Source organism: Littorina saxatilis, linkage group LG4, assembly GCF_037325665.1.
Source record: "Littorina saxatilis isolate snail1 linkage group LG4, US_GU_Lsax_2.0, whole genome shotgun sequence".
Lineage (NCBI taxonomy): Eukaryota > Metazoa > Mollusca > Gastropoda > Littorinimorpha > Littorinidae > Littorina > Littorina saxatilis.
In genome coordinates this window covers 4,191,311-4,216,177 of record NC_090248.1, presented here as the reverse complement: position 1 = coordinate 4,216,177, position 24,867 = coordinate 4,191,311, and the positions used below count along the sequence as shown (strand labels likewise).

The 24,867-nt window shown below is 42.7% G+C and overlaps 1 protein-coding gene across 1 annotated transcript in view; it reads right to left on the bottom strand.

Moving 5' to 3' along the window:
* Positions 1–512: 512 nt before the first annotated feature.
* The window catches only part of LOC138963806 (uncharacterized), a 65,684-nt gene continuing 41,329 nt past the window's right edge, over positions 513–24,867 (bottom strand). Inside the window, exons 18-39 of the mRNA XM_070335659.1 lie at positions 19,051–19,182; positions 17,342–17,473; positions 16,742–16,885; positions 16,237–16,374; positions 13,785–13,922; positions 13,064–13,195; positions 11,287–11,392; positions 10,481–10,919; positions 9,831–9,918; positions 9,423–9,499; positions 8,824–8,958; positions 8,041–8,169; positions 7,686–7,837; positions 7,033–7,168; positions 6,560–6,703; positions 6,134–6,233; positions 5,162–5,235; positions 4,599–4,730; positions 2,032–2,160; positions 1,361–1,506; positions 989–1,124; positions 513–651 (exon numbers count right to left, since the gene is read on the bottom strand). Coding sequence (XP_070191760.1) covers positions 580–651; positions 989–1,124; positions 1,361–1,506; positions 2,032–2,160; positions 4,599–4,730; positions 5,162–5,235; positions 6,134–6,233; positions 6,560–6,703; positions 7,033–7,168; positions 7,686–7,837; positions 8,041–8,169; positions 8,824–8,958; positions 9,423–9,499; positions 9,831–9,918; positions 10,481–10,919; positions 11,287–11,392; positions 13,064–13,195; positions 13,785–13,922; positions 16,237–16,374; positions 16,742–16,885; positions 17,342–17,473; positions 19,051–19,182 — 3,011 coding nt within the window. The 3' untranslated portion in view covers positions 513–579. The remainder of the gene's footprint in view (positions 652–988; positions 1,125–1,360; positions 1,507–2,031; positions 2,161–4,598; positions 4,731–5,161; positions 5,236–6,133; positions 6,234–6,559; positions 6,704–7,032; positions 7,169–7,685; positions 7,838–8,040; positions 8,170–8,823; positions 8,959–9,422; positions 9,500–9,830; positions 9,919–10,480; positions 10,920–11,286; positions 11,393–13,063; positions 13,196–13,784; positions 13,923–16,236; positions 16,375–16,741; positions 16,886–17,341; positions 17,474–19,050; positions 19,183–24,867) is intronic.

The following is a 24,867-nucleotide window of genomic DNA, read 5'->3' as shown; positions in this document are numbered from 1 at the left end:
ATTAATGTCAACACTGTATGATATCTCTCTCTCTCTCTCTCTCTCTCTCTCTCTCTCTCTCTCTCTCTCTCTCTCTCTCTCTCTCTCTCTCTCTCTCTCTCTCTCTCTCTGCGTCATTTAATACACACACATGAACCTTAAATCTACACAAAAACAGATAATGTTGGTATGTACACACAATTATTTGTTCTCAGCTTGATGATTACCATTTCTAGTATTGTGTATCATTTTCAAAAATGATGGGTTTAACAACATACTGACAAACAACTATAAAATACAAATTACTTGATACGATAAAACGTATGTAACAGGCACATAACATCTGCATCTCTGTTGTGTTATTAGAGAAATCACACAAAAGGTGTTGCAATATTCACTAATCGGTCTGGCACCATACATTATCTATTTTATAAAGTACCAATCGTGCTTTATTTGTCCTTCGTTCTTTCGTCCATTTCTTTCGTTTCTCTCTTTTGTTCTGTTTATGTGTTGCGTATCCTTTTTTTTCTGTGTGTTGTTGTTTTTGTTGTTGTTGTTGTTGTTTTTTGTCGTTGTTTTTGTGTGTGTGTGTGTTATGCATTAGGTATTTGCGTAGATGTTCTGCGAGTGTTTGAAGTGCTGGGCCACACCGTAGCAGAATCGGTACTGTTCCTGCAACATAGGTATATCAACGGTTGAAGCACCTATACGCATTGAGTAGATCAAAGATGGTGAGTAACGTGTGTAAAGTTTTCTCTACGCACTGCATAAAGTGTAAGGGCAAAATGGGGAACATATTATTGGGAACACTTGTGGCGAGTCCCTGAACAATTAGCACGCCGTTTTTAATGATTGTGTTGTTCTTACTAATCTCAACCATGTCCCTCGTAGTTACATATAATCAAGTTCACGCACAAAACACACACACACACACACACACGCACACACACACACACACACACACACACACACACACACACACACACACACACACTACACATCAACTGACCACAGAGGTGAGGGCCTCAGGTCTGACCGTGTGCAGCTGTCTAACGGCCATGTACACGTCAAGCTCTGCGTCACACGTCATTCGGCTGATGACGTCCCACAGTGCACACACCACGCCGCTCTGTGACGCTCCGTCACTACAGATAATTGTTCAAAAATGTTATTTTATTTTACCTCCCTTGCATGTGAATATAGACTTGTTCACTTACTTTACGCCACTGACATGAGGTTTTGTTTATGTTCTTATCAATTTCATTACTCGATTGCAGGTATTTGCAAATACATTATTTTACTTTAAGCTACTTGTAGATAATCTACGGTAACTCATGACATCCTACAAACAGCAAGTCTTCACTCATGATCAACAACTCACATGCACTGCACGATGACAGGCTTGCCTCCCCTGTCGTGGTGTGACGTGTGCAGAGAGGTCAGAAGGTGAAGCAGGTCCGCCATGTTGTCTGCCACCTGTCCTGTCCACCCCGCGTAATGCAGCACACGCATTTCTCTGCTCGTTTTCTGCAGTAGAATACTCCATAAATACAAACAACTACTACAACACAGTTATGATTGCCATTTAATATTAGTACATTAAAAACGAAAAGTTGTTTCCAAAACAAACTCTGACTGCCAACTTTGTATGTATATCAAACACTGCATGCCTTTACCGGCAGAAATGGCACAACATTAACAATTGTGTTTCTTTACAAGGCTCTTCAATTTTTTTTCTCAAGATTTAAAACAAATTCAAACAAGTTTCGTGCTGACACAAGTGTTAAATGCTGCATTTATATGTGATGATGGATGGTTGTTTGTGACTGGAGGGGTGAGGAAGGAGGGGTAAAACATTTGGTCTTCGGGAAAGATTGATCTCCAAGAAGAAAAAAATAAGTGGTACACGCACAAGCATAGTTTTCTTCGAATTTGAAAAAAACCGTTAAATGTCTACATATGATATACCATAAAGTGGTAGAACAATAAGGAGAACAAAAACACACACACAAAATATATATATTTTCTTGACAACACACACTGTAGACTTACATCCGTCTTCATGCTCAGCGTGTAACTGGATAGGTTATCTCCCATTTTAACAACCTCTTGGTGGCCGATTGTGTAAGGTCCAGTACGAATGGAATATCCAGGCTTCTCCGGCCAGTAGCGACACATATCCTTCAACACACAAACAACGTTTTTGACCAGTTTAATTTGCATTCATCACTCTTAAACTGCAGACGGAATAAAACTAACTTCTTTGAAGAATGTTGAATAATTCTTTGAACATTATGTCATTCACACATGCGGACTGGGTGGCCGAGTGGTAACGCACTTGCGCTCGGAAGCGAGAGGTTGCGAATTCGACTCTGGGTCAGGGCGTTAGCAATTTTCTCCCCCCTGTCCTAACCTAGGTGGTGGGTTCAAGTGCTAGTCTTTCAGATGAGACGAAAAACCGAGGTCCCTTCGTGTACACTACATTGGGGTGTGCACGTTAAAGATCCCACGATTGACAAAAGGGTCTTTCCTGGCAAAATTGTATAGGCATAGATACAAAAAATTCCACCAAAATACCCGTGTGACTTAGAATAATAGGCCGTGAAAAGTAGGATATGCGCCGAAATGGCTGCGATCTGCTGGTCGATGTGAATGCGTGATGTATTGTGTAAACAATTCCATCTCACACGGCATAAATAGATCCCTGCGCCTTGAGTCCGAGTCTGGAGATACGCGCGCGATATACAACTTCATATAATAATATAATAATCAGTAAACAAGCCAACAAGTATAAACTCCGTATGAAAATGATAACTAGAGGAATACCCGGCTTCGCCGGGGTGAATCGCGAGACAGAGACAGACAGCGTGGCGGTTCATCACAATCACCTTTGCAGGCGAAGTCCTGTCAAACGGGATTGAGAATTTTAGAGCTTATTTCTTAGCCCTATATTATCTGTTGTGGCTTCTCAAATGCCAGAACATACAGACAGACAAAAGCCGCTAGACCCCATCACAAACAGAACTCTACAATCCACAGGTTTTTGTCCACACACACACACAAACACACACACACACACAGAGAAGCCGTATATATATATGTATATCTATATCTATAAATATATAGAGATAGGTGACAGTGTATTTTTCGCGTGGCTATAAATTGATTCGACCTTTTCACTTTGACAGTAAGAACAACTTACGGGTGCAAGGGAAGCGTTCTGGACAGCGCAGTGACATTCTAAAAATAGTAACTTAGAAACGGGAATATGGGGTGAATCGCGAGACAGAGACAGACAGCGTGGCGGTTCATCACAATCACCTTTGCAGGCGAAGTCCTGTCAAACGGGATTGAGAATTTTAGAGCTTATTTCTTAGCCCTATATTATCTGTTGTGGCTTCTCAAATGCCAGAACATACAGACAGACAAAAGCCGCTAGACCACATCACAAACAGAACTCTACAATACACAGGTTTTTGCCCACACACACACACAAACACACACACACACACACACAGAGAAGCCGTATATATATATGTATATCTATATCTATAAATATATAGAGATAGGTGACAGTGTATTTTTCGCGTGGCTATAAATTGATTCGACCTTTTCACTTTGACAGTAAGAACAACTTACGGGTGCAAGGGAAGCGTTCTGGACAGCGCAGTGACATTCTAAAAATAGTAACTTAGAAACGGGAATATGGATTGAAGCCACACGAAGGAAGGGAGATAAACGCAAAACAGTGGAGAAGATAAGGAAGAGTTACTTGTAATGGTGAAATGAACACAAAAACCAAAATCGGTTCAGCGCTGCGCGCTGAGAGCACGTGTTGAAATATCTCATCGATGATATTGTGTCCGGGGTGTAGCTGAATACGGTGTCCAAATTTGAAAAAGATCCACCGAGAACTTTGGCGTTGTGATGTGGTGTAGCGGCTTTGGTGTGTCGGTATGGGGGCCCGGGTAGCTGAGGTGGAACCAAAATCGGTTCAGCGCTGCGCGCTGAGAGCACGTGTTGAAATATCGACCAGGTTGTGTCCTGTCCCGGGTGTACCTGAATATGCCCACCAAATTTGAAGCAGATCCATCGAGAACTTTGGCCGTGCATCGCGAACACTCACACACACACACAGACAGACAGACAGACAGACAGACAGACAGACAGACAGACAGACAGACAGACACAAGTCTCGTATATATATATATAGATGGTAAGAAACCAGGTTCGAATGATATTGTAATTTGGTTTACGACAACTTTGACAATTATGTCATTCATCAGTAAACAAGCCAACATGTATAAACTCCGTGTGAAAATGATAATGAACGGTAACAAACCAGGTTCGAATTATATTGTAATTTGGTTTAAGTTATCTGTCCTAATTCTTAAAAGAAAGATTTGTTGGAATGAATAATGGCAGATCAATCGTGAAGGCAAATTATTTAGTTCGGTGACTATTTTAAAGAAGAGTAAGCGCGTTATTTCAGCGTGTTCTGTGCTCAATGTATCGTGTTTCGTGACCAAAAGCGCTGTCTCAGCAGAAGGGATTCTCAGGGACAACGTAACCCTAAACTTAAAATCAAAATGTTGATAAAAAGAAGCTACAAGCCATACCTCCCCTCCTTCAGTGTCGCCAATACTGACGATGGTATTGACGTCACATCCGTCAACCAGCCGCCAGAAGTCCACCAGCGTATCTGGCAGCGGAAGTTGCGTCATGATGCTACCTCGTTGCTGCAGGAAAGTCTGTATAGCGGTAACAATGATGTCAAACGGTTATTAAAATGCATTGTGGTTTTGATTTCAGGGCTAAGGAGCAGGAGACTAAACTGCCTGCCACCCACGTTGGTGGCCTGGGTACAAACCGTCTGTTTAATCGAAATCACACAACAAATGAAATCTTAATTTCAACCAATCCGAACCTGCGGCTTCGTACCACCCATTAAGGTGGCACTCAGTTTTGCTTTGTGCGCCTCGGCCAAGATGCACACTTACATGTTCATTATTCGAAGTCAAAAAATGCACACTTTTGGAGCATCTGATGCTATTCAGATACAAGAACAAATAATATGATGAATGCTCTGTTTGGACCTCCATTTTATTATGATTGGAGTGATCGACATGATTACATATCAAATAGTAAAACTGGTTATACACAGATCTGGGCAAGACATTACCCCCATGTAGACAGCGTTGATGTACTGGTTCCTGCCCTTCATGTGCTTGGTGAGATACACCAGGTGCTTGTCGTCTGGAAGCAAAATTACACACAAAAAGCATAGATGGTTTGAACGTTTGATTCAAATTGGTCGAAGCTATCATATGACATCTACACGAACCCTAATACCTGTGCATGTCCTATTGATACGATAACACGTTTGGCATTGGATTGACGTCGGAAAGCACACAGCGTTAGCATTCTTCACAGAGGCAGGTACAGGGAAGAATACCACAGACAATTAAGCAGGACGAGAAAAAAAACCCAGAGCATTAAAATTTAAGAAGAAGAAGAAGAAGAAGAAGAAGAAGAAGAAGAAGAAGAAGAAGAAGAAGAAGGACAACAACAACAACAACAACAAACAACAACAAACAACAACAACAACAACAACAACAACAACAACAACAACACGAATAAACACAAAAAGACCCAACCGAAATAAACAAGAAATTCCTCCGATAGGAACTACACCCCCGTCAAAGGGAAATAACCTTCTCAGTTGGTGGCAGTGAGAATGGTTATTTCCCTTTGACCAACGGGGGTGTCCGTCTATACCAGGCCTTGTATAATTGTAATCCACCAATAACTCCCTAACCGTGTGTTTGACTGGTCCCAATTTCTGTCAGGACCGTCTCAGGAATGTATAGAACCTGTTCACCAAGTTTGGTGACGATCGGTCCGTTCATTCTTGAGATCTACTTGCGAACACAAACACATCGAGTGAAACCTATACACACCCCTATACCGGGGGTGTAATAAAGCAACGGGTATGAAGAAGGGAAACGATTGAAGGAGAGTGGAATACATAACAAATCTGATTCAGTGACAGAGATAAGCCTCTGCAGACGTATACGCGTTACAACTGCAAAATCGCAGATATATGAAGGACAGTGAGGTTGATGAGGTATTAGTAGTGCACTGACGTTCTTACCTGGCAGTGCATCAGAGGTGCGGTTCTTGGGCGTGTTTTCGTTCATGTTTGCCGTGGTGTAGGTGGGGGTTGTCATGCAGCTTCGCATGTGGCACAGAGTCTGCAGAATAAATGTATTGTGAAACAAATCAAAACAAAAAACGATTCCAACTAACAACAAAAACAAACAAAACAAACACAGACAAGCACAACGACCAAAGCATAAACACTTACATATTCAGAAAGCCTTCCATTAACATGTTACGGGGTAACGCACACGTTTTATTAGTCCTGTTAACTTTCCTTCGTGGACATGCGGCTTACTTTCTTTCACTGAAAGTGTGTCTGTCATAACACGGCGCAATACATTAGTTACCGTAAAACTTCCGTAAATATCAAGAAAAGCCAAGTGACGAAAGCTTATGACCAAAGAAAAGTTAGCTCTACCTGAAACTCTCGGTCAATCCTGCCATTAGGCGTGTGATGGGTGACTGTGTGTGGGAGGACGGTGTCCATGTCTGACATCTGTATCCTGCTGTCTCCACTCATGTAGGCCTCCACCACTGCCTCGTGAAGAAACGCGTACTGGCCCTGAACACACACACACACACACACACACACACACACACACACGCGCGCGCGCACGCACGCACGCACGCACGCACGCACGCACGCACGCACGCACACACACACACACACACACACACACACACACACACACAACGGGTAGGTAATTATAAATGCTTAGATATTCGGCAAGATTGACTGCTTGTTGTCGTCACTGTTTAATCTTGCTTAGCCTTGTAGCTTTGTAGACAAGTTATCTAGTTAAGGAACAGTGAGAAAGACAAATGCACGTCTACAACTGCATAATCAAAATAAACATTTTGCGAATTTAACTTTCGTTATTTTCTTTCCACCTTGTTCTGCACCATGTGACACCGGTCATCCCTCAGCCTGTTCACTGTGTTGTAGATGTTTACTTCCGCTTCCTGTTGCGCATGATCAATGACGACGTCTAAAGCGATGAAGGTTCCGGTTCTGCCCACTCCAGCGCTAACACAAGAGGTAAAAGAAATCACGCATTAGCTAAAGCTTGAAATTGGAAATAAAACGTTTTGAATTAAAAAAAATAATAATAATAAGTAGCAGAAATATATAGCTGATATATTTGGTGTTTTCTTGCTGATCCATCCATTTAATGATTTGTCTGATTGATTATTCATTTATTTAGTGAGTTAGTTACTGAGTGTTAATCAATTTATCGAACTGTCTATTTATTTGTTTATTTATGTATTTATCCATTTTGTAAATGTATCAATTTGTACAGCTTTGCAGGCATCAATGTAATTAAACAAAAGTGTGATAATACAATATGTATTTGATTCTGTAATTGATGAATATAATATCATTGTATTCACACATGTGTTTATGCATTTGCTTACTTGATTATCACATACAGGTACTCACTTCATTAGTCGTTTGGTTGATTCAGATGACAACAAGGTCATTGTGATTATTTGATGGTTTTCTTATTGATAGAACAATATTTGTCTAAATGCTAAACATTTACCTGCAATGCACAACAAGGGGCGGGGCTTGAGCTGTGCGTGGAGCACGTGACCTGACGTAACGCCAGAAATTGACAAGGGGCGTGGTGGCGGGCACCTCATGGTCCATCCAGCTCTGGTAGTGGTACTGCTTCACACGCCGCTTCTCCGAGCCCTGTAGGAATACAAGAAGGATGTGTTCATTATAAAACCAGTACATGACTCTTTAAAATGGCTTGTTATTACACATTGGTTGCCAGAAGAAGAAGAAAACGTAAACAGGCCAAACTGAACGATTTTAGTTATTTGACTTAAATCGACACATGTCATTCATCAGCAATAGCAAGCACAGTATAGAATAAACTACAACATGTTAACCTCTGTCTCTTTGAGGTCGAAGGTCCTGATGACGAAGTGAGCTCTGGTCTCCTCCTCCACCCCCGTCACCTCCATGTGTCCAGTGGTCAGCCTGTCTCCCTGGGCCGGCCAGTACTCGTAGCACTTAGACTGGACCACAATAAAAACAAATCAAAAACAAGACATGATGCAGTGTTTTTGTTTATATGATTATTCGCTCAACTAGTTATCCTTATAGCATATATGTTTGACATGTCCTTTCGACACTAAGAGTCATGAGTTTTAGAAAATAACTATCAAGTGATGTCTGCATGTAATGTTTACTGCCGTTGTGTCGTTGGTAACTGTAACTGACTTGTTTCCCTTTTCTTTGCTAGCAATCATGCATACCAACGTAGCAAAGTGACCAACAACCACGCTGCCAAATAGGATTGAGGCGTGAGGTCGAGTCATTTAAATTGATCATTCTTGGTTCAATGTATCACTATGTAACATACTAGTTTGATAAGTCGCCACTTGTGTCTCCTGTTTGGTCAACATGGTACCTGCCAGGAAACACCCTTCCGAAAAATGCCCCTCTAGGCAACCTCAAAGTAGACTTTTCTCAAATGAATACCACAACATCCTTCAACTTGCTTTTGTTCTGGATGGTGGTGAGCACGACGATGTCAGTGGCCCCTTACTGTCATACCATACGCTACACGTCGTCCACTACAGCTTTAATGAGTGCTGTATGTCCTCAAATGTACTACAGATAAATCACGAAACGTGTCTATCATGATCGAGACACTTGTGTTACAGTACCTTCTTTCCCTCCTTGACATTGGTGAGCATGACGATGTCAGTGACCCCCTCCTGCCATACCATCCGCCACAAGTCGTCCACCGTGTTGTCTCTGGGGCCCTGGGCGGCGATGTAAGCTTTCTCCCTCTTGTATCCCTGCATAACATTAAAACGCATATGGTAATATATAAATTAAACACAGTTTTATCAGTTTTATGTGTGTATTTGTGAGCGAGCAAAGTATTCAATTAACAACAACAACAACAACAATAACAACAACAACAACAACAACAATGCTGCTACGAACAGTTGCAGCTACTACACTACGTTACTACAACTATACCGATACTTCTATTACTACTACCTCATCTACACTACTGCTCCATTTGTTGCATTGTATAATCATGATCACCAAGACAAGTTCTCTGATGTGTGTCTATTGAGTAAGGGTTGACAAAAGTTGACTAACCCTAACCCTGTTTTTTTTCAGAATGCGTTTGTGGTAAGTATAATCAGCCTCATTACAGTCCCAAACGCATATCTGCCTAATTAGTGTTTTTTGATGTGTTGTTTTGTTATGTTTTGTAGAAGTAGTAAACTGCTGCTGCTGCTGCACTCACCCTGACAAAGCTGGCGTTGACGTAGTCCGAGGCATCGTCCCCATCCACCTGTTCCAGCTCCACCCGGTTCTTGTCGTCTGTACAAATACACGCCCCAGTATAGGTAACTCGAAATTGTGATAGTTGCAACGTGTCTTGAGTTTTAATCATGTCAACTTATTACATATTTGTTCGAGCTTGTTGAAGCAATGCATTTTACTTTCTATTTCACATACACTGTGCACCAACAACAAATTACCGAAATCAACAAGACAGAAGTACAAAACGTACACGGGATGACACGAAAGAAACACTAACATATTAAGGTAGTCATGGATGAGAGATGGAGGGGAGTATTGTAATATATTACATGATGTTCAATTTTATCAAAAGCAGAGGCTGTTGCAGTCTCTTGTGTCAAACACTCACAGGGCAAGATGCTGTTAAAACGGTTTTTGTAGTAGTTCTCCTTCCTCTTTCCGTTTTTCTTCCGGGAATCCTTTTCCGGGCTCAGCCGCTGGACACACACATTCAAGTAAAAACAAATCCCACGAAACGGTTTGACACAAACACTGATGGTGAAACACAATCAGTGTCACATAATGTTTTGTATTACACATGCAAATAAAACAAGTATAATACGTAACAGTAACTACGTTAAACATACTGTTATTGCATATTTTTAGAACTTGGTTCACCAATCAAGCAATAACATGGTACACTTCTGGCTAACAAATGTTACCGTCACATCAAAAAGATCAACAGAGTCTCCAGACGCTTCTAAATAACATACCAATTCCTATTTTGAATCAACTAAAGCAAAACAAATTAACCCTCACAGAGTGCGCGGAGATATCAAACATCTAACTATTTGTATTCTCTGAATAAGTATTTTTGCGGAATTGGTATTTCTGTTTATCCAACTAATGAAGATTGCTGTTTTGCTTGAACAATTTCAAAGCATAGGGAGAAGTCTTAGGCTAAAAACATACACACAAGACAGTTACTACTACGAACTTTTCTTCAAGCGTATAACAAGTTGCAACAAACACACAAAGACAACTGGAGGTTTCCATTACCACAAACTCTTCTTCCAGCGACTCATCTCGCATTTTGTTGACCACAGTTTGCTGCAACTTGTCCACACGGATCCCTGTCGGCTTGATGTTGGCGTACAGCTGCTCATCTGCATAAATCGCGTCCGACACGATGAAGTCTTCTTCCTCGTAATCCGGTAACTGTTCCGGCGGAGTTACCGTCCCTGCATTATATGTTTCTCCTTGGGATTTAGTTGGTTTGGCTGCAACGTGTGGTTTCCCCTGGCGTTTGTCCAACTTTGCGTTCTTAATGCCATGTTGTGGAGAAGAGGGCGGGGAAGTTTGGTACGAAATTGTTAGGTGTTCACAATTAATGACACCTTCTGTCGGCACTGGAATGGTGTGATGTTGCGTCGCTGGCAGGTTTGTCTGGATCGCTGCATCTCCGTTTCCATTGCCAGACTTGTCTCCTCTTCGTCGTCTGCCAGAAGCACAGCAAATGTAGTCAACATTGTGTAAACTGCTTTAATACAAAAACGCAGGCAAAGGTACCCAAGTGCAAACACACGCAGAAGAAACCTTGGAAGAGTGTGTAAGCACACAGACACATGGATAGACAGACAGAGAGACAACACACACACACACACACATACACACACACACACACAAACCCACACACACACACACACACACACACACACACACACGACACACACACACACACACACACACACACACACACACACACACACAAACACACATGGTTCTCCCTTGCGCATTATTTTTCTCCAATCATCACTCAGAGGAGATCGTTTTTGTATGTATTCACGTAAAAGTGAAAGAAATACCTCATCACACAGACGACAACGACGACAACAGTGATGATGGCCACAATAATTCCAATAACAGCACCCGCAACAACTGCGGTGGAAATTGGCTCCTCGACGGGTTCATCTTGAACAAAGAAAACACATTTTACAGTAGAATTAAATCACATTTCGATGAATATTGTGTTTCTGACATTTATAATTCCCATCTAAATTCAGGTCCAACTTTCCGTCAACGTGTTTAAACAGTGGTAAGCTTACATGAAAGGTATTAGGAGTTTAGCTTTGAAAAAATACCGATCCCCTTCCGCAGAATGAAAATGCTGTGTTCCACTTTGTTTTGTACATATTACCACTTCAACTAATTGTATACTCAGTTAGTGAATTAAGTTTCCTGCAAGCCGAAATAAATTGACCAGCACACAAATATTATTTTGTTGTGATGGAGTATACACCAACTAGAACCAGAACACGTTATTGCTCTTTTTCGATCAGCCTGAGACCCGGTTTTTCGCTTTTATCTCGCCAGCTACACACATTTTATCAATGAAGACGAATAAAATATGTTTCCATAAAGTATACCTAATAGGAGTTTACGTTTGTAGACTATGGGCACATTGGTATTGATTAGGTCTTCATACTTTCCTGTACCAGATGATAAAATGTGAGCCCTTATCCGGGCCCCTGGACCAGTTTTGCCAAATGGAGGTCAAACTCGTGCATTTCATAGCGTAACGTTTGTGTCATCCAGATTGGACTGTGTCGGAGTTTTCCCGCATCGACCAATTATGTTCAAGGGGTTGCCAGTCTTTAAAGCTGGACTCATTCCTACGTCATAGATGCAGTGTTCAATCTATTTTGTTCCAGCGTGAGAGAGAGAGAGAGAGAACTTTCAACTTTTGAACTTTATTACAGGAAGAGAGAGAGAGAGAGAGAGAGAGAGAGAGAGAGAGAGTGTGTGTGTGCAAATGTGTGTGTGTGTGTGTGTGTGTGTGTGTGTGTGTGTGTGTGTGTGTGTGTGTGTGTGTGTGTGTGTGTGTGTGTGTGTGTGTGTGTTTGCTTGTTTGTTTGTTATTGCTTTTGCTCCTTGTTCGACGGCAATCCATTTCTTTTGTTGTTACCGGTCACTGCTTTAAATTATGTGGTTCTTGAAATTGCGTGGCAAGTTCTTTTTGCAACGTTATTCCAGTGGTATTCAGGCTCCCCTTTTCAGCTTCTTCTGCACATTCACAATAATCTTGTTCGCCTTGGACAACATCTTTACCAGTTCAGGTGTGCAAACCCTTGGGAAGTTTCGGTGTTTGTGTGACATGTATGATATGTCAGCACGAGATGCACGGATCAGGTAGTAGGCACAGGTGGAAAAAAAATGACCTGCAGGTTAGTAGAGGCCTGGGAAGGGAGAAACATTTGATACATTTTAAGTAGTCTTTATGAAGATAATTATAATTACCAGAGGAAAGTAAGGATTATAGTAAATATAAATTAAATTAGGTATACGTTTGACGTACTTATTCTGTTCTTATCCACATTGCAACATATGTGTTGATTGCGAGATATTTTGAAAAAAAACAGGTCTCAGGCGTGTCGCAAACGGGCAATGCAACATTGTACATGTTACACATCGTATTTGCCTCCACATCAACTTGTTTCGCACGAATAACGCTACGTGAATTTCGTAATTAACGCTGTTCCAAGTTTTATTTAATAAAAAGTGGCCAACGTTAGTAAACGATTTTAACATACGCCTGGTTTTTGGTAATTAACTTACCAGAATTTGCCACAAACGCGTACATACCACACAATATTCCTGTAAACCCTGGTGCACATCCGGTCAAACACTGCCCGTTCCCATGGTGACACGTGGAGTTGAACCCACATTTACCGCACGTCTGGTTGCATCCATCACCGTGCAGTCCTGCATCGCATTCTGAAACATCACACATGTTTGTCTATAGTCTTAAAGAAGATACAGTTTTGCTTGAAGCATGCTGGGATGTGAACAGTTTTGTCATCTGTGACACATAAACAAACAAAACACCATAATAATCTAAAAACAGGATAGCTCTCTAGCCTTGTACATTGAATGTGGGTTGCATTCATATTGTAATAAACTATGCATCTGTACGGGCAAGTTGATCGTACCATTTAGGTTTGAGCAATACGCCCTAATCGAATGGCGTTGTGTAAAAGTACTCAAAACGCGTTGCATTGTATGCGAGTTAATTAAGCTACACAGTGGACACAGTTATCTTGTGTTAATTGTCAATGTGATTATACAAGTTATCGTTGATAACAAAACCTGAGTAACTACACTCTGTCATAAAATGATTTAAGTGGTATTCATAGTGCGGACTAGAGAATACAAATGCATTGGAGGCAACGTCGAAGCCAATATGTGCCCAGAAGCGCATGGAACATTATATGTTTCAATCAGTAAAAACTAGGTCTCGGAAATCAGGACGTTGAAGGCATTTTTCGCCACAAGAGATTGCATGCGCAGGCAATGTGAAACTCACGTGTGTTACAAAGGTGCCCCATGTATCCAGGTTGACAGCCTGTGGAACAGCTGCCTGTCACTGTGTCACACGGTTGTCCCCCTTTACACTGACCACAACTCTCGCTGCAGTTAACGCCGTACGAGGCGTTGTTACAGGCTAGATATTAAAGAAAAAATCATGAACAAAGGAGTATCATACACCATCTATCTCTCTCTCTCTCTCTCTCTCTCTCTCTCTCTCTCTCTCTCTCTCTCTCTCTCTCTCTCTCTCTCTCTCTCTCTCTCTCTCTCTCTCTCTCTCTCTGTCTGTGCTGGCTTCCGGTGGTCGCTGTGGCAAGACACGAACACATTTGCTGTGACAAAAGTTCAACATTTTCAGCAACAACAGCCACTAAGATGTCAGTTTTAGGCCTACCTAAAACTGTGGAGTCTATTCTGACCACCATTATCGCGGACCACGCTCTTATCTCCTGGAAGGTGACAGGCGAAGGCGACAAACCTGTCGTCGTGCTTCGCTTCAACTCCGCAGATCAACAAGATGGCGAGCCGACATTACCAGTGGGCGCGTGGAGACGCAAACCCCCGTCACAGATACGCCGCGACAAGAAAAGGGCAGAAGACAGGCGTGCTACTTCACGGACTGACGAAACAAGAACAGAAAACATTGTGACACAGTGCTCCACAGAAACAAACAAAAGACAGGAACAAGAAAATAAGGCAAGTGATAACATTGTTGACAGTAGGCATACTTCGCCATGCGGTCTATTTTTAGCCACCCCTGAGTTCATGCCTCTGTCACAACATGACAGTACACATTCCTGTGTTGACACGCCACGCTCTGCACGTGAGACAGACCCACTAGGTGCAGTGGAGAGGAACATGTAAACAATAGAGACACCATGTGTTTGGGCGCAAGTGGTTCGCAGACCAAAGACTGTTCGCATGACAGTGCGGTAAATCAGACAGACGACAACAGTGAGAGTCTTGAACACATGGAAAAGATAACGTCTGAAAGAGGTATTGACATCAGACACATCAAGCTGCTGGCTAGTGAACTGAGAGACCGCCGTAAACAAAGACTTCTCCGCGATAGAAGAAGAAATGAATCTTTTGATACTGTTGTATTTGAACAACATATTGGCACCCAGAGTTTGTACTGCAAAAGTGATGATGTTGTGCTCATGTATGATTTCAACACAGATCGTAAACGCTGGTTCTTCGATCAGTCAGACAGCATGACCAAGCTTCAGAAACATGCCATGTCGTGTCTTCGGACATTGCCCCCGATCAGCAAAGATCGGTACGCTGAGTTGTACAAAGAAGAACTGAAAGAAGATCTGAGAACAGTAGGGAGATTTAATAAACGAAACGTCGGGACGTTTCGTTTTGAAGTTGTGGTAAACGTCATCATTTCGGGTGTCTCTCGCTGGAAAGGTGAAGGTCAACTGAAACGGAACGTGGAACGTCAAAACGCAGTCACGTTTTCCACCCCCAAAAAACGAACAATATTTCGTCAACTTTTGTGAGTATTTTTGCACACTAACAGTTTTATTTGTTGGCCATTTTATGCATTGCTAGATTCATCAACCCTTTCACAGTCTTTCAGCGCTGAGAATGTGTTCATTGGAGGTAGACAACTGTTGTGAACTGAAATATTTTGAAGGGTGCTGATCCTGGTACATTTATCCAACTTCATGGTGAGAAAGCAAATGGCGAAGCAGAAGTAGGTCATCGCATCGAATTTTTATTCTGGCTTCGTATGTGATTTTGTATAAACAAAGTCTGTGTGATTTATTTGGACTGAAAATAATCAAAGTATGCCCGATTCTGGACCACCTCCTGGGGTGTTTTTTTCCATTCTGATCGAGGACAGACGTGATAATTTCACTTGAAGATTTATCGCCCTTCCTTCATTCCGAAACGAAACGTGAATACATCTAAATCTTGTCTGCCGCCTATGCCGTCTCGTTTCACGTTCCGTTTCGCGGGGTGACTCATTCACCAAACGAAACGAGCTGCAAAACGAAACGTGCTGTCCTTTGAATCTCCCTAGTGTCTCGCGTAGTCCGGTTTTACTAAGGATGAACAGTTTCAAACACCGTGATGTTTTCATTCTTGGAATGTCTAATGCTGATCAAATCATGATGTTATGATGCATGGTATTGGTGTGAAGTGTGAGTCAAGGTATCCCTGACTCTGATAAATGCAGTGAACTCTCTATCGGACTTCCAGTAGCGAGAACTTTGCGCGATCGTGCATGCTTCGGTATATAAATATAGAAAGCGCTTGTATTATGTGTCACCAGTCTTGTTATGGGCCGGAGGCCTAACAAATAAAATTTCCGACTCCGACTCCGACTCTCTCTCTCTCTCTCTCTCTCTCTCTCTCTCTCGTTTCAAAGATCCAAAACTATTTCGACAATGCTGCAGTGTTTCTGTGCCTTTGCGTGTGCTGTATGGATCATTGCTTACTTTTGCTACACAGCGGAGGGTAAAATCCGGGCGCACAGAGAGGACAGTGTCCAGTGACAAGGTTACACTGTTGATGGTTCTGACACTGACCACATGACAGAGAGCAGCGGGACGGACCGTACTGGCCACCGTCACACGCTGAAAATCATCATCAATTGCATGACAATAGGCGGCCAAAGAGTGTTGAGTGTACTATAGATATGTGTGTGCATATGTGTATGAATGTGTGTGTGTGTGTGTGTGTGTGTGTGTGTATGTGTGTGTGTGTGTGTGTGTGTGTGTGTGTGTGTGTGTGTGTATGTGTGTGTGTGTGTGTGTATGTGTGTGTGTGTGTGTGTGTGTGTGTGTAGACATGTGGGTAACAAGATTAATACATCAAGGGACAGAATGGACAACCGTGCGTTTAGACTAATATCGTGCAGTGTTTTTATTCACCAAGGTTTGAACCCAAAGCAACACACGAATATACAACATCGTACACCATAGCGAATAATAAATAGCATACCTTGATTGCATGTGTCTCCTTTTGTCCCAGATGGACACTCGTCACAGTGACCGGTGGTCTTGTCACACGATGCATTGCTGTCACATGTCCCTGGACACTGGATGCAGGAAGAGGCAGTCTGCTTGTAGTACCTGTCCTCGCACTCTGCGAATAACGTCGAAATGCTTTTGTTTGGTATCTGCTTGTGGACATGGAACCATGTAGAGTTCTCTTTTTAACAATGGCAAGTTATTTGTTGTGGTGTCTGACATGATTGTTGTTATGCTAAAGCTTTGTGCGCAAGTAGCCTACAACATTGTGAGACGCATACGATAATAATAGGATGTTACAAGTTTGCCTGGTTGGGACGTTAGCATTATATGGTTTTTCTCTTGCAAGTGTAGCAAATAAGGCACTCTCTGATTAAAGAGTTAATCAGTGTACACTTATTTATACACACATTGTCGCTGGTTTTATGCATGTTCCAAAACTCGCATGACATAATTATGTCCTCAAATCTGAGTGCTTTGAAACACGTTTTGCAATAGTGTACGGTTCAGACGTGTCTTTATGATTGCCATAAACACTCTGCAAGGGATACTGCTTTTGATTTGACCTCACCTGTACATCCAGGCAACACCAGGTGGCTATTACGGGTACATGCCTCACATGTCCCAGAGGTCTGGTCACAGCGTGCACAGCCTGATGAACATTGCATGTTGCACAGATTGCCGTACCATCCTTCACGACAGGCTGAAACAATGGACAGCTGTTAGTTGTTACCCCCACCAATTCCTCTGTCTTGATGGCCACTGGACTGAAATCATGACTTGGTAATGTATACATTGGCAAGCATGGTTCTAACATCGTCGCTGCTAACGCCAAAATACAGTGCGTCCAACCTGGTGTGTGAAGAGCCTGGGCCCTCTGTGGCTACACTCAGCAGACAAGAAAACACAAAATGGATAGGGATACACTCTCCAAAATACACAAACTAACACGCTTATACAACACTACCAACAACATCAGAGAGAGAGAGAGAGAGAGAGATAGAGAGAGAGAGAGAGAGAGAGAGAGAGAGAGAGAGATAGAGAGAAAGTGAGAGAGAGAAAGTGAAAGAGAGAGAGAGAGAGAAAGAAAGTGAGAGAGAGAAAGTGAGAGAGAGAAAGTGAAAGAGAGAGAGAGAGAGAGAGAGAGAGAGAGAGAGAGAGAGAGAGAGAGAGAGAGAAAGTGAGAGAGAGAAAGTGAGAGAGAGAAAGTGAAAGAGAGAGAGAGAGAGAAAGTGAGAGAGAGAAAGTGAAAGAGAGAGAGCGAGAGAGAGATAAAGTGAGAGAGAGAAAGTGAGAGAGAGAGAAAGTGAGAGAGAGATATATATATATATAGAGAGAGCTAGAGACACACAGACAGACAGACAGACAGACAGAGAGAGAGAGAGAGAGAGACTCAGACTCAGACTCAGAACTTTATTACAAAAGGATAAAGGTTTTAGGCAAAGCCTATTCTTCCAACCTGTCCTTTATCCAACACATAAAGACAGACGCACATTACAAATATAAATTCAATCATATAAAATACAGAAATACATTGTACAGAATGCAACACAATGTGCATTTAAGGAATTACATAAGGAGAACTCAAAAAATTACAAAATTACATTGACATAGTTATACCTTTCATTTGGGAATAAGTTGCTCCGATCAGCTACACATCCGTTAACATTAGTACAAAATGTTTAACAAAATAAAAATCGAACAAGACATTTCATTCACGAATGATGTGTGAACGTGACTGTCTCTTAAACATTTTCACTGAAGTTGCATTTCTTATCTGTTGGGGTAAGGAGTTCCAGAGAAACGCTCCCGAGAAGGCTAAGCTCGATTTGTAGAGGTCTATGCGAGGTATAGGAGGGATGATTTTTTGGGACCCATATCTTTTTGTGGCATGTTTGAAATGTGATTGCAAATATTTAGGACAGTCGTCATTTAGAATTTTATACACGAACACAGCCTTGTTTAACGTCAACTGATCTTTCAAGGGGAGGAAATTCAAAAGCTTTAGTTTATCATCCGTGGACCCATTCAAATCATGCAGAATAAGTTTTGCAGCTCGGCGATGCAGGGAATTGAGTCTTTTTAAATGAACATCACTGCAGTTATCCCAAAGTGTCGATGCGAAGTTTATATGAGGCATTATGTGGGCGTAATAGAACATTTTGAGTGAAAGAGAGAGAGAGAGAGAGAGAGAGAGAGAGAGAGAGAGAGAGAGAGAGAGAGAGAGAGAGAGAGAGAGAGAGAGAGAGAGAGAGAAGGAAACAGACAGATACGTTTTACCTGTACAGGCTGGGGTCATAAAATGACCGCTGCAAGCTGTACACGTCCCGTTCTGGCTACACTGTGTACACCGGGAACTCAGGGATGAGCATGGTGACGTGCACTGGTCTCCGTGATAGCCTGGCTGGCAGCCTGTCAAAAGAAACACAATTATGGGGATTTTGGTATTTGGTCCACTTCGTGTCCTTTGGGAATAACCTCAAACACGTTCGCCAGATTCACGCTGCCCATGTTTACATGTTGTCTAGTTTTGACTGAATGTGACCCGTTCTCACACAATGATAGGTAGCTGGCGGCCAGCTGCTCAGCGAACAGAATAAGGTGGTGAGGGTCAATATGGTTGAATTTCACGTTGTTGCTGTTCCGGAAAAAAACTATGCTTCATTTACCATATGCTGCCTCCATTTAGTCAAAATCATCCTACAAATGTGTTACACTTGATTTTATTGATACGTTCTATTGACCCGAAGCGTCCATTTCTTGTAAACAAAGGCCACACAAGGCCACATTGCCAAACTGATTATTTGCAGAACACCCGCGTAATATACATCGTTGGAAAGTTCAAGCATTTAATTTGGATCTGGTGCACCAAGACTTTCATAGAAACCCAATCATAACGGTTGTAAAATTGTGTTCTCATTTCTATGCTCTTTTATACTATTTATCACCATTGCATAAGAAATGAAGCATGTACATTGTATTACCTAGGTTGCTTGGGACAAATACCTGTTTTTAGTGTGACAACTTCAACTGTGATTTTCTCAAAATGGCCGACATGCTGGTTTGAAGCTTTAAACTAATGTAACAAAGTCATTTTGTTTACCATTCATTTGCAATTCACATCATCTAAAAGAGGGATTTCTGTACTTTCTTAGCATAAACATTTCACAGGATGTTAATGTAGTGGAGGAGTGGAAGGGTAGTAGTAGATACACGAAGCCCAAGTCCAAGCGTCTTGTTTCAACTTTTTATTCAAGAAAACAATGCAAGGAAACGTAGAGGCCGAAGGCGAAACCCGTAGACAGCAAAGCAAGTGTAGTGTCGTGTTCAGCTGCTAGGAGCGAATGCATCCTTATGCGACGAAAATACAGTTTAACGACCTCTCTGCTTAGAGCAATTTGGGTCAAAGATATCAGAGCCGAAGCTCTACGATGTGTGCCTGGGTGAAGATGAGCAACAACAAAAAAAAAATAAAAAATAAAATAAAATAAAATAAAAAAATAAAAAAAAACTTTTACTTTCCGTAATGGAAATGCTGGAAGAACAGGATTTAAAATCAATTCCTTGCAGGGGATACACGATTGTAGAGATTTATTCTTTCATTCCGAGGCAGAAATGCTTTTGTATTCAAGAAACGTGGAACGTTGCTATTCCGGAAGGGAATTGATTTGATTTGTTGGTACTTTAGAATAAAATTGTGAAAGTGGCATCCGACTGATCATGGCAAAGGAGTGAGTGTCAGACCAAGGAGGGTCGTGGTGGAGAAGCCGAGGCACCCTCTACGTACTTGTGGATTCGGCGGCTAGTCAACTGGCGAAAAGCAAACCCGGTCCTCCCTAGGACCTATACTGGCCGGTTAAAAACATATGTACAGGGCTGCGACTTTATGTCGGTTTATTCATCAACGCCTTTATGGCACCCTCTGTCTACAGAGGCATGGGAAGGGGGTCAGGTGAGGAGGCCAGAGATGTGTCTCTGTAACCCCCTCTGGGGTGGGGGTGAGAAAAAGAGGATAGGCTATTTACACTGTCATACACAGTCGTTCGCATACTCTCGCACAGCTACAAAGGCCACCCTCCTCCTCCCAAAAGAGACGGACGTCTCAGATATGGTAGGCAGAGGCTGGCTGTCTAATCTAATATATACACCTAAGGTGACACATGGAATATATGAATGTAACGTGGCATTAACTATAAGCCTAGCGCACGGGACACACGCGACCTCGGCCCCGCCGGCGGAAACACGGCAGGTGGGCGAGTGCAGCGAAGGAAATGATTTGTTCATAATAAAAATAATAGTAATAACAATAATAATAATAATAGTAAATAATTAAAGAGTAAGGAATAACTTACAAGTGCACGGGCCACACGCGATTTCGGCCCCGTCGGCGGAAAACACGGCAGGTGGGCAGGTGCAGCGAAGGAAGTGGTTGGTTCATAATAATAATAATAATAATAATAGCAATAATAATAGTAATAGCAAATAGTTTGTAGCTTAATGAAGTAAGATGTGCTATGCCGAGATCATCCAGCTAGATTAATATGTAGACCTAAGATACACTCATAATACATGTAACGTAGAACATTTACTAACAATAAACACATAGACATTTACTATTGATATAAACATAGATACACATAGTTTAATATGGGGAACCTTAGATGGTTGTGGTACGAGGGAGAAAAAAAAAAAAAAAAAAAAAAAAAAAAAAAAAGATAGAGGGTCGGGAACCCTGTCCTTTCCAGGGCCAAGGCTCTACCAACAGACCTCTGGGTTCCTTGTCCTTTCGACGGTTGGCAGCAGGAGGGAGGATTGGGGGGAGGTCCTTCTAAGGTCTGAACTGGATCTGGCTGGGCCTATGCCTCCAGCAACCTCAGAGCCATTTGGCCACAGACGATTTCAGGAATGGGGGTGGGCCTGACAGGATGGGGTGTTTGGGGGTATCCTTCGAAAGTCTGAACTGGTTCTGGCTGGGCCTGCATCTCCAGCATCCTCAGAACCATTTGGCAACAGACGATTTCAGGATGGAACGGGTCAAGGTTCTCATCGGTATCAGGCCGAGGGACTGATGAGGTCGGAGGAAGTCGTGTAGACTTAGTCCGTGGGAAGTCCTGTACTGGGAGAGTGTTGCCATCTCCGGGGTCAGAGGTTGGCAACCTGCGAAGAGGTGGTGGAAGTCTAGGGCCATTCCACATTCGCAGCGGGGGAAGGTGAAGGAGTAGTAGGAGCTCACGGTGCGAATGCGCCGGAGCAACTGCATCTCCTTCAGGGGGAACGGGTGATGGTGGCCCTTTCTGTCCGGAGGCAGCGCTAGCCATCCGTGCTTTGTGCATCTTTCCTTGAGGGTCTCGCCATACCCTTTTCTCACAGCCTTAGCCAGTTTGCCTTTCGCTTCTGTGACCGAATATTTTAGGTCTAGGACCGGGCCCTCGGAGAGGGCCGCGGCTTTTGCTGCCCTGTCAGCCAGGTCATTGCCCCTGATGCCTGTGTGGGATGGTAACCACATGAGAACGAGGTCGGTGCCCCGAACCATAATTTGGTGACATAGAGCCTGGATTTCCATGCGGAGTTCTGGTCTGTTGCCTGTCTCGCTTGCCAGCGCTTGCAAGGAGGATTTCGAGTCTGAGAGGATTGCCACTCCCATGGGTATGGCCATGTTGTCGTTCACGTGGGAGCAGGCCATGAGAATGGCATACATCTCCGCCGTGAAGATACTGACCCCCTCGTTTAGTTTATATTTTCGCACCAAGTTGAACTCTGGGATCGCAAAAGCACAACCCACCTCGCCGTTGTCCAGGACAGAGCCGTCCGTGTAGACTTTGAGGTAGTTGCGGAGCCTGCCGTCCAGAATCTCCTTGGCCATGGTCGCTAGGAGGAGTGGGTTCTCCTTTTTGGAAACTGCGTCGCCATACGTGTGGCTGATCTGTGGCTTTTCGATCAGCCATGATGGGTACGGATTGGTTGGCAGCTCAGCCATTCGTGTCTGGTCAATTTGGCACTGGGTCAGTACATCTATGGTATGGTCGTGGAGGGTTTCGTACCGCTCCGCCAAGCATGTTTTCTTTTCTTTCCAGGTCTCGTGCCAGGAGGTTTGTGTCGGATGGAAGGTTGCCGTGAACACTTCCTGTACAGTGTTGGGTACAGCCGATGCTCGAGCAACGAACTGAGCGCAGCGGAGGTGACATTCTTCCTTCAGGGGGATCAAGCCTGCTTCCTGATAGGCGAGACAGTTTATGGCCCCTTTTGGAACGCCCAGAGCCAGTTTTAAGGCTGAGAGCTCCAGGCGTTCCAGTTTGTTCCAGAGGCTTTGTGGCATGCTGAAGTAGGCTTCTTGTCCGTATGTTAGTCTGGAGCGGACCAGCGCCTTTACCAGGTGCACAAGGGCTTTACCAGCTGCCCAGGTCTGAGATTTTAGAACCTTGATCAGGTTGACTGATCGTCGGGCTTTGACAATTAGAGAGTCGATGTGTTGTTGCCAGATCAGATCATCAGAGATCGTGACCCCAAGAAACTTTGCAGTTTTGCTTGGTTTGATTTGCATTCCGTTTAGGGTCAGGTGGTACTGGGCTTTGAGCCCCCTTCTTCTTGTGAACACCAGGAACACTGTCTTCTCGTGTGAGAGTTCAAAGCCGTTTGCAAGCATATACTTTGCGATCTTGTCAATTTGCGCTTGATACTTGAGTCTGTTCTGCTCAGTCATGTGGTGTCTGAGTGGTTCCATCCAGAAGGCTAGGTCATCTGCGTACAGAGACATTGTTCCTCCTTCCAGGCCAATCTGACCAATATCGTGAAGCATCATCCTTATGCCGGGGTCCGGCTTATACTTATAGCCCCGGCGCGGACTGCACAGAAAGCACCGTCCGCCGAGAATAAAAATCGCCTGAATACGGCCAGAAACATGGAATCTGTGTTTCTTACACTTGCTTTACCCTACGTTATTTAAACAACTACATAACCAATCATAACAAACAATACATCAAATTAAAGCTACGACCTTTAGCTTTCCATTGCAATAGATCACATTTCATAAAAACTTATATTTATTTAGTAGGATGCAAAAACAATGGTCCTAGTGAAGGCACTGAACCAACTTCAGTGCGGAAAATTACAAAACTCTCTAAACTGGAATAATAGACAAACTCATAAATCATACAGATAAAAAGAAGAACCCTAGACAAACATCATGATATGCGTTACTTGGGGGAAAATTATACATTGACTTAGTACGAAGCGGTAAAGTCCGAAAGTAAATGGAATCGGCTAAATTCCTGCGCGAGTACCTGTCTGCATAAATTAGCAATCTTTGCAGAGGAACCAAGCATCACTCATTACAACCAAATCCTTATAAACAAACTAAAATCATAAGCAACATAGATACGGGATATGTAATAGTGATACAAAAATGACAAAACAATGATTGAAAAGACAAAGATGAGTTTGTGAGAATCAATTTCTCTCGACGATACATGAAAACCGGTCAAGGTCAGAGTGACGCTTTGGTCAGTTCGAAGCATTATCGTAAATAACACAATAATATGCAGCCATCCAGCCTAATCAGTGACTTCTATGCAAACTTAAATATAATTAGGACCGTATCAAAGATAAAAGGGACTTTGAAAGATAGAAGTTAGGTAGATATATAAAGAAAGGTATTGTATTAGAATTTGCGCCGGCAAGGTGCGCGCGCATCATCGTATCGTCTGCTATGGGATGGGTTATCCCGTTTGTACTGTACACAAGGCTGTTTCGCTATGCGATGATTAGAGTGTTTAGGGTAGCGAAGTGCACTTTGCTACATTAACAATCAACTTATCTATCATTTTGTGAGAACGGGTCACAAATGTTTTAACACAGACTTGGAATCGAGACGAGGGTTGTGGTGTGTGTGTGTCTGCAATCACACACATTACTGACAGTCAACAAAGGATATCGTATATCAGATGCAATATTAGGGTCAGATAATCTTTAAACACAGATTAATATATGGTCCATTGTGCTGGACAGGAAACTTGAATGTTATTTAATGAATAATAAACAACAAATATCTGTGCACATCCCGTTAGCGCTGTTACAGCCTCCTTCACAGTTCGGATGACA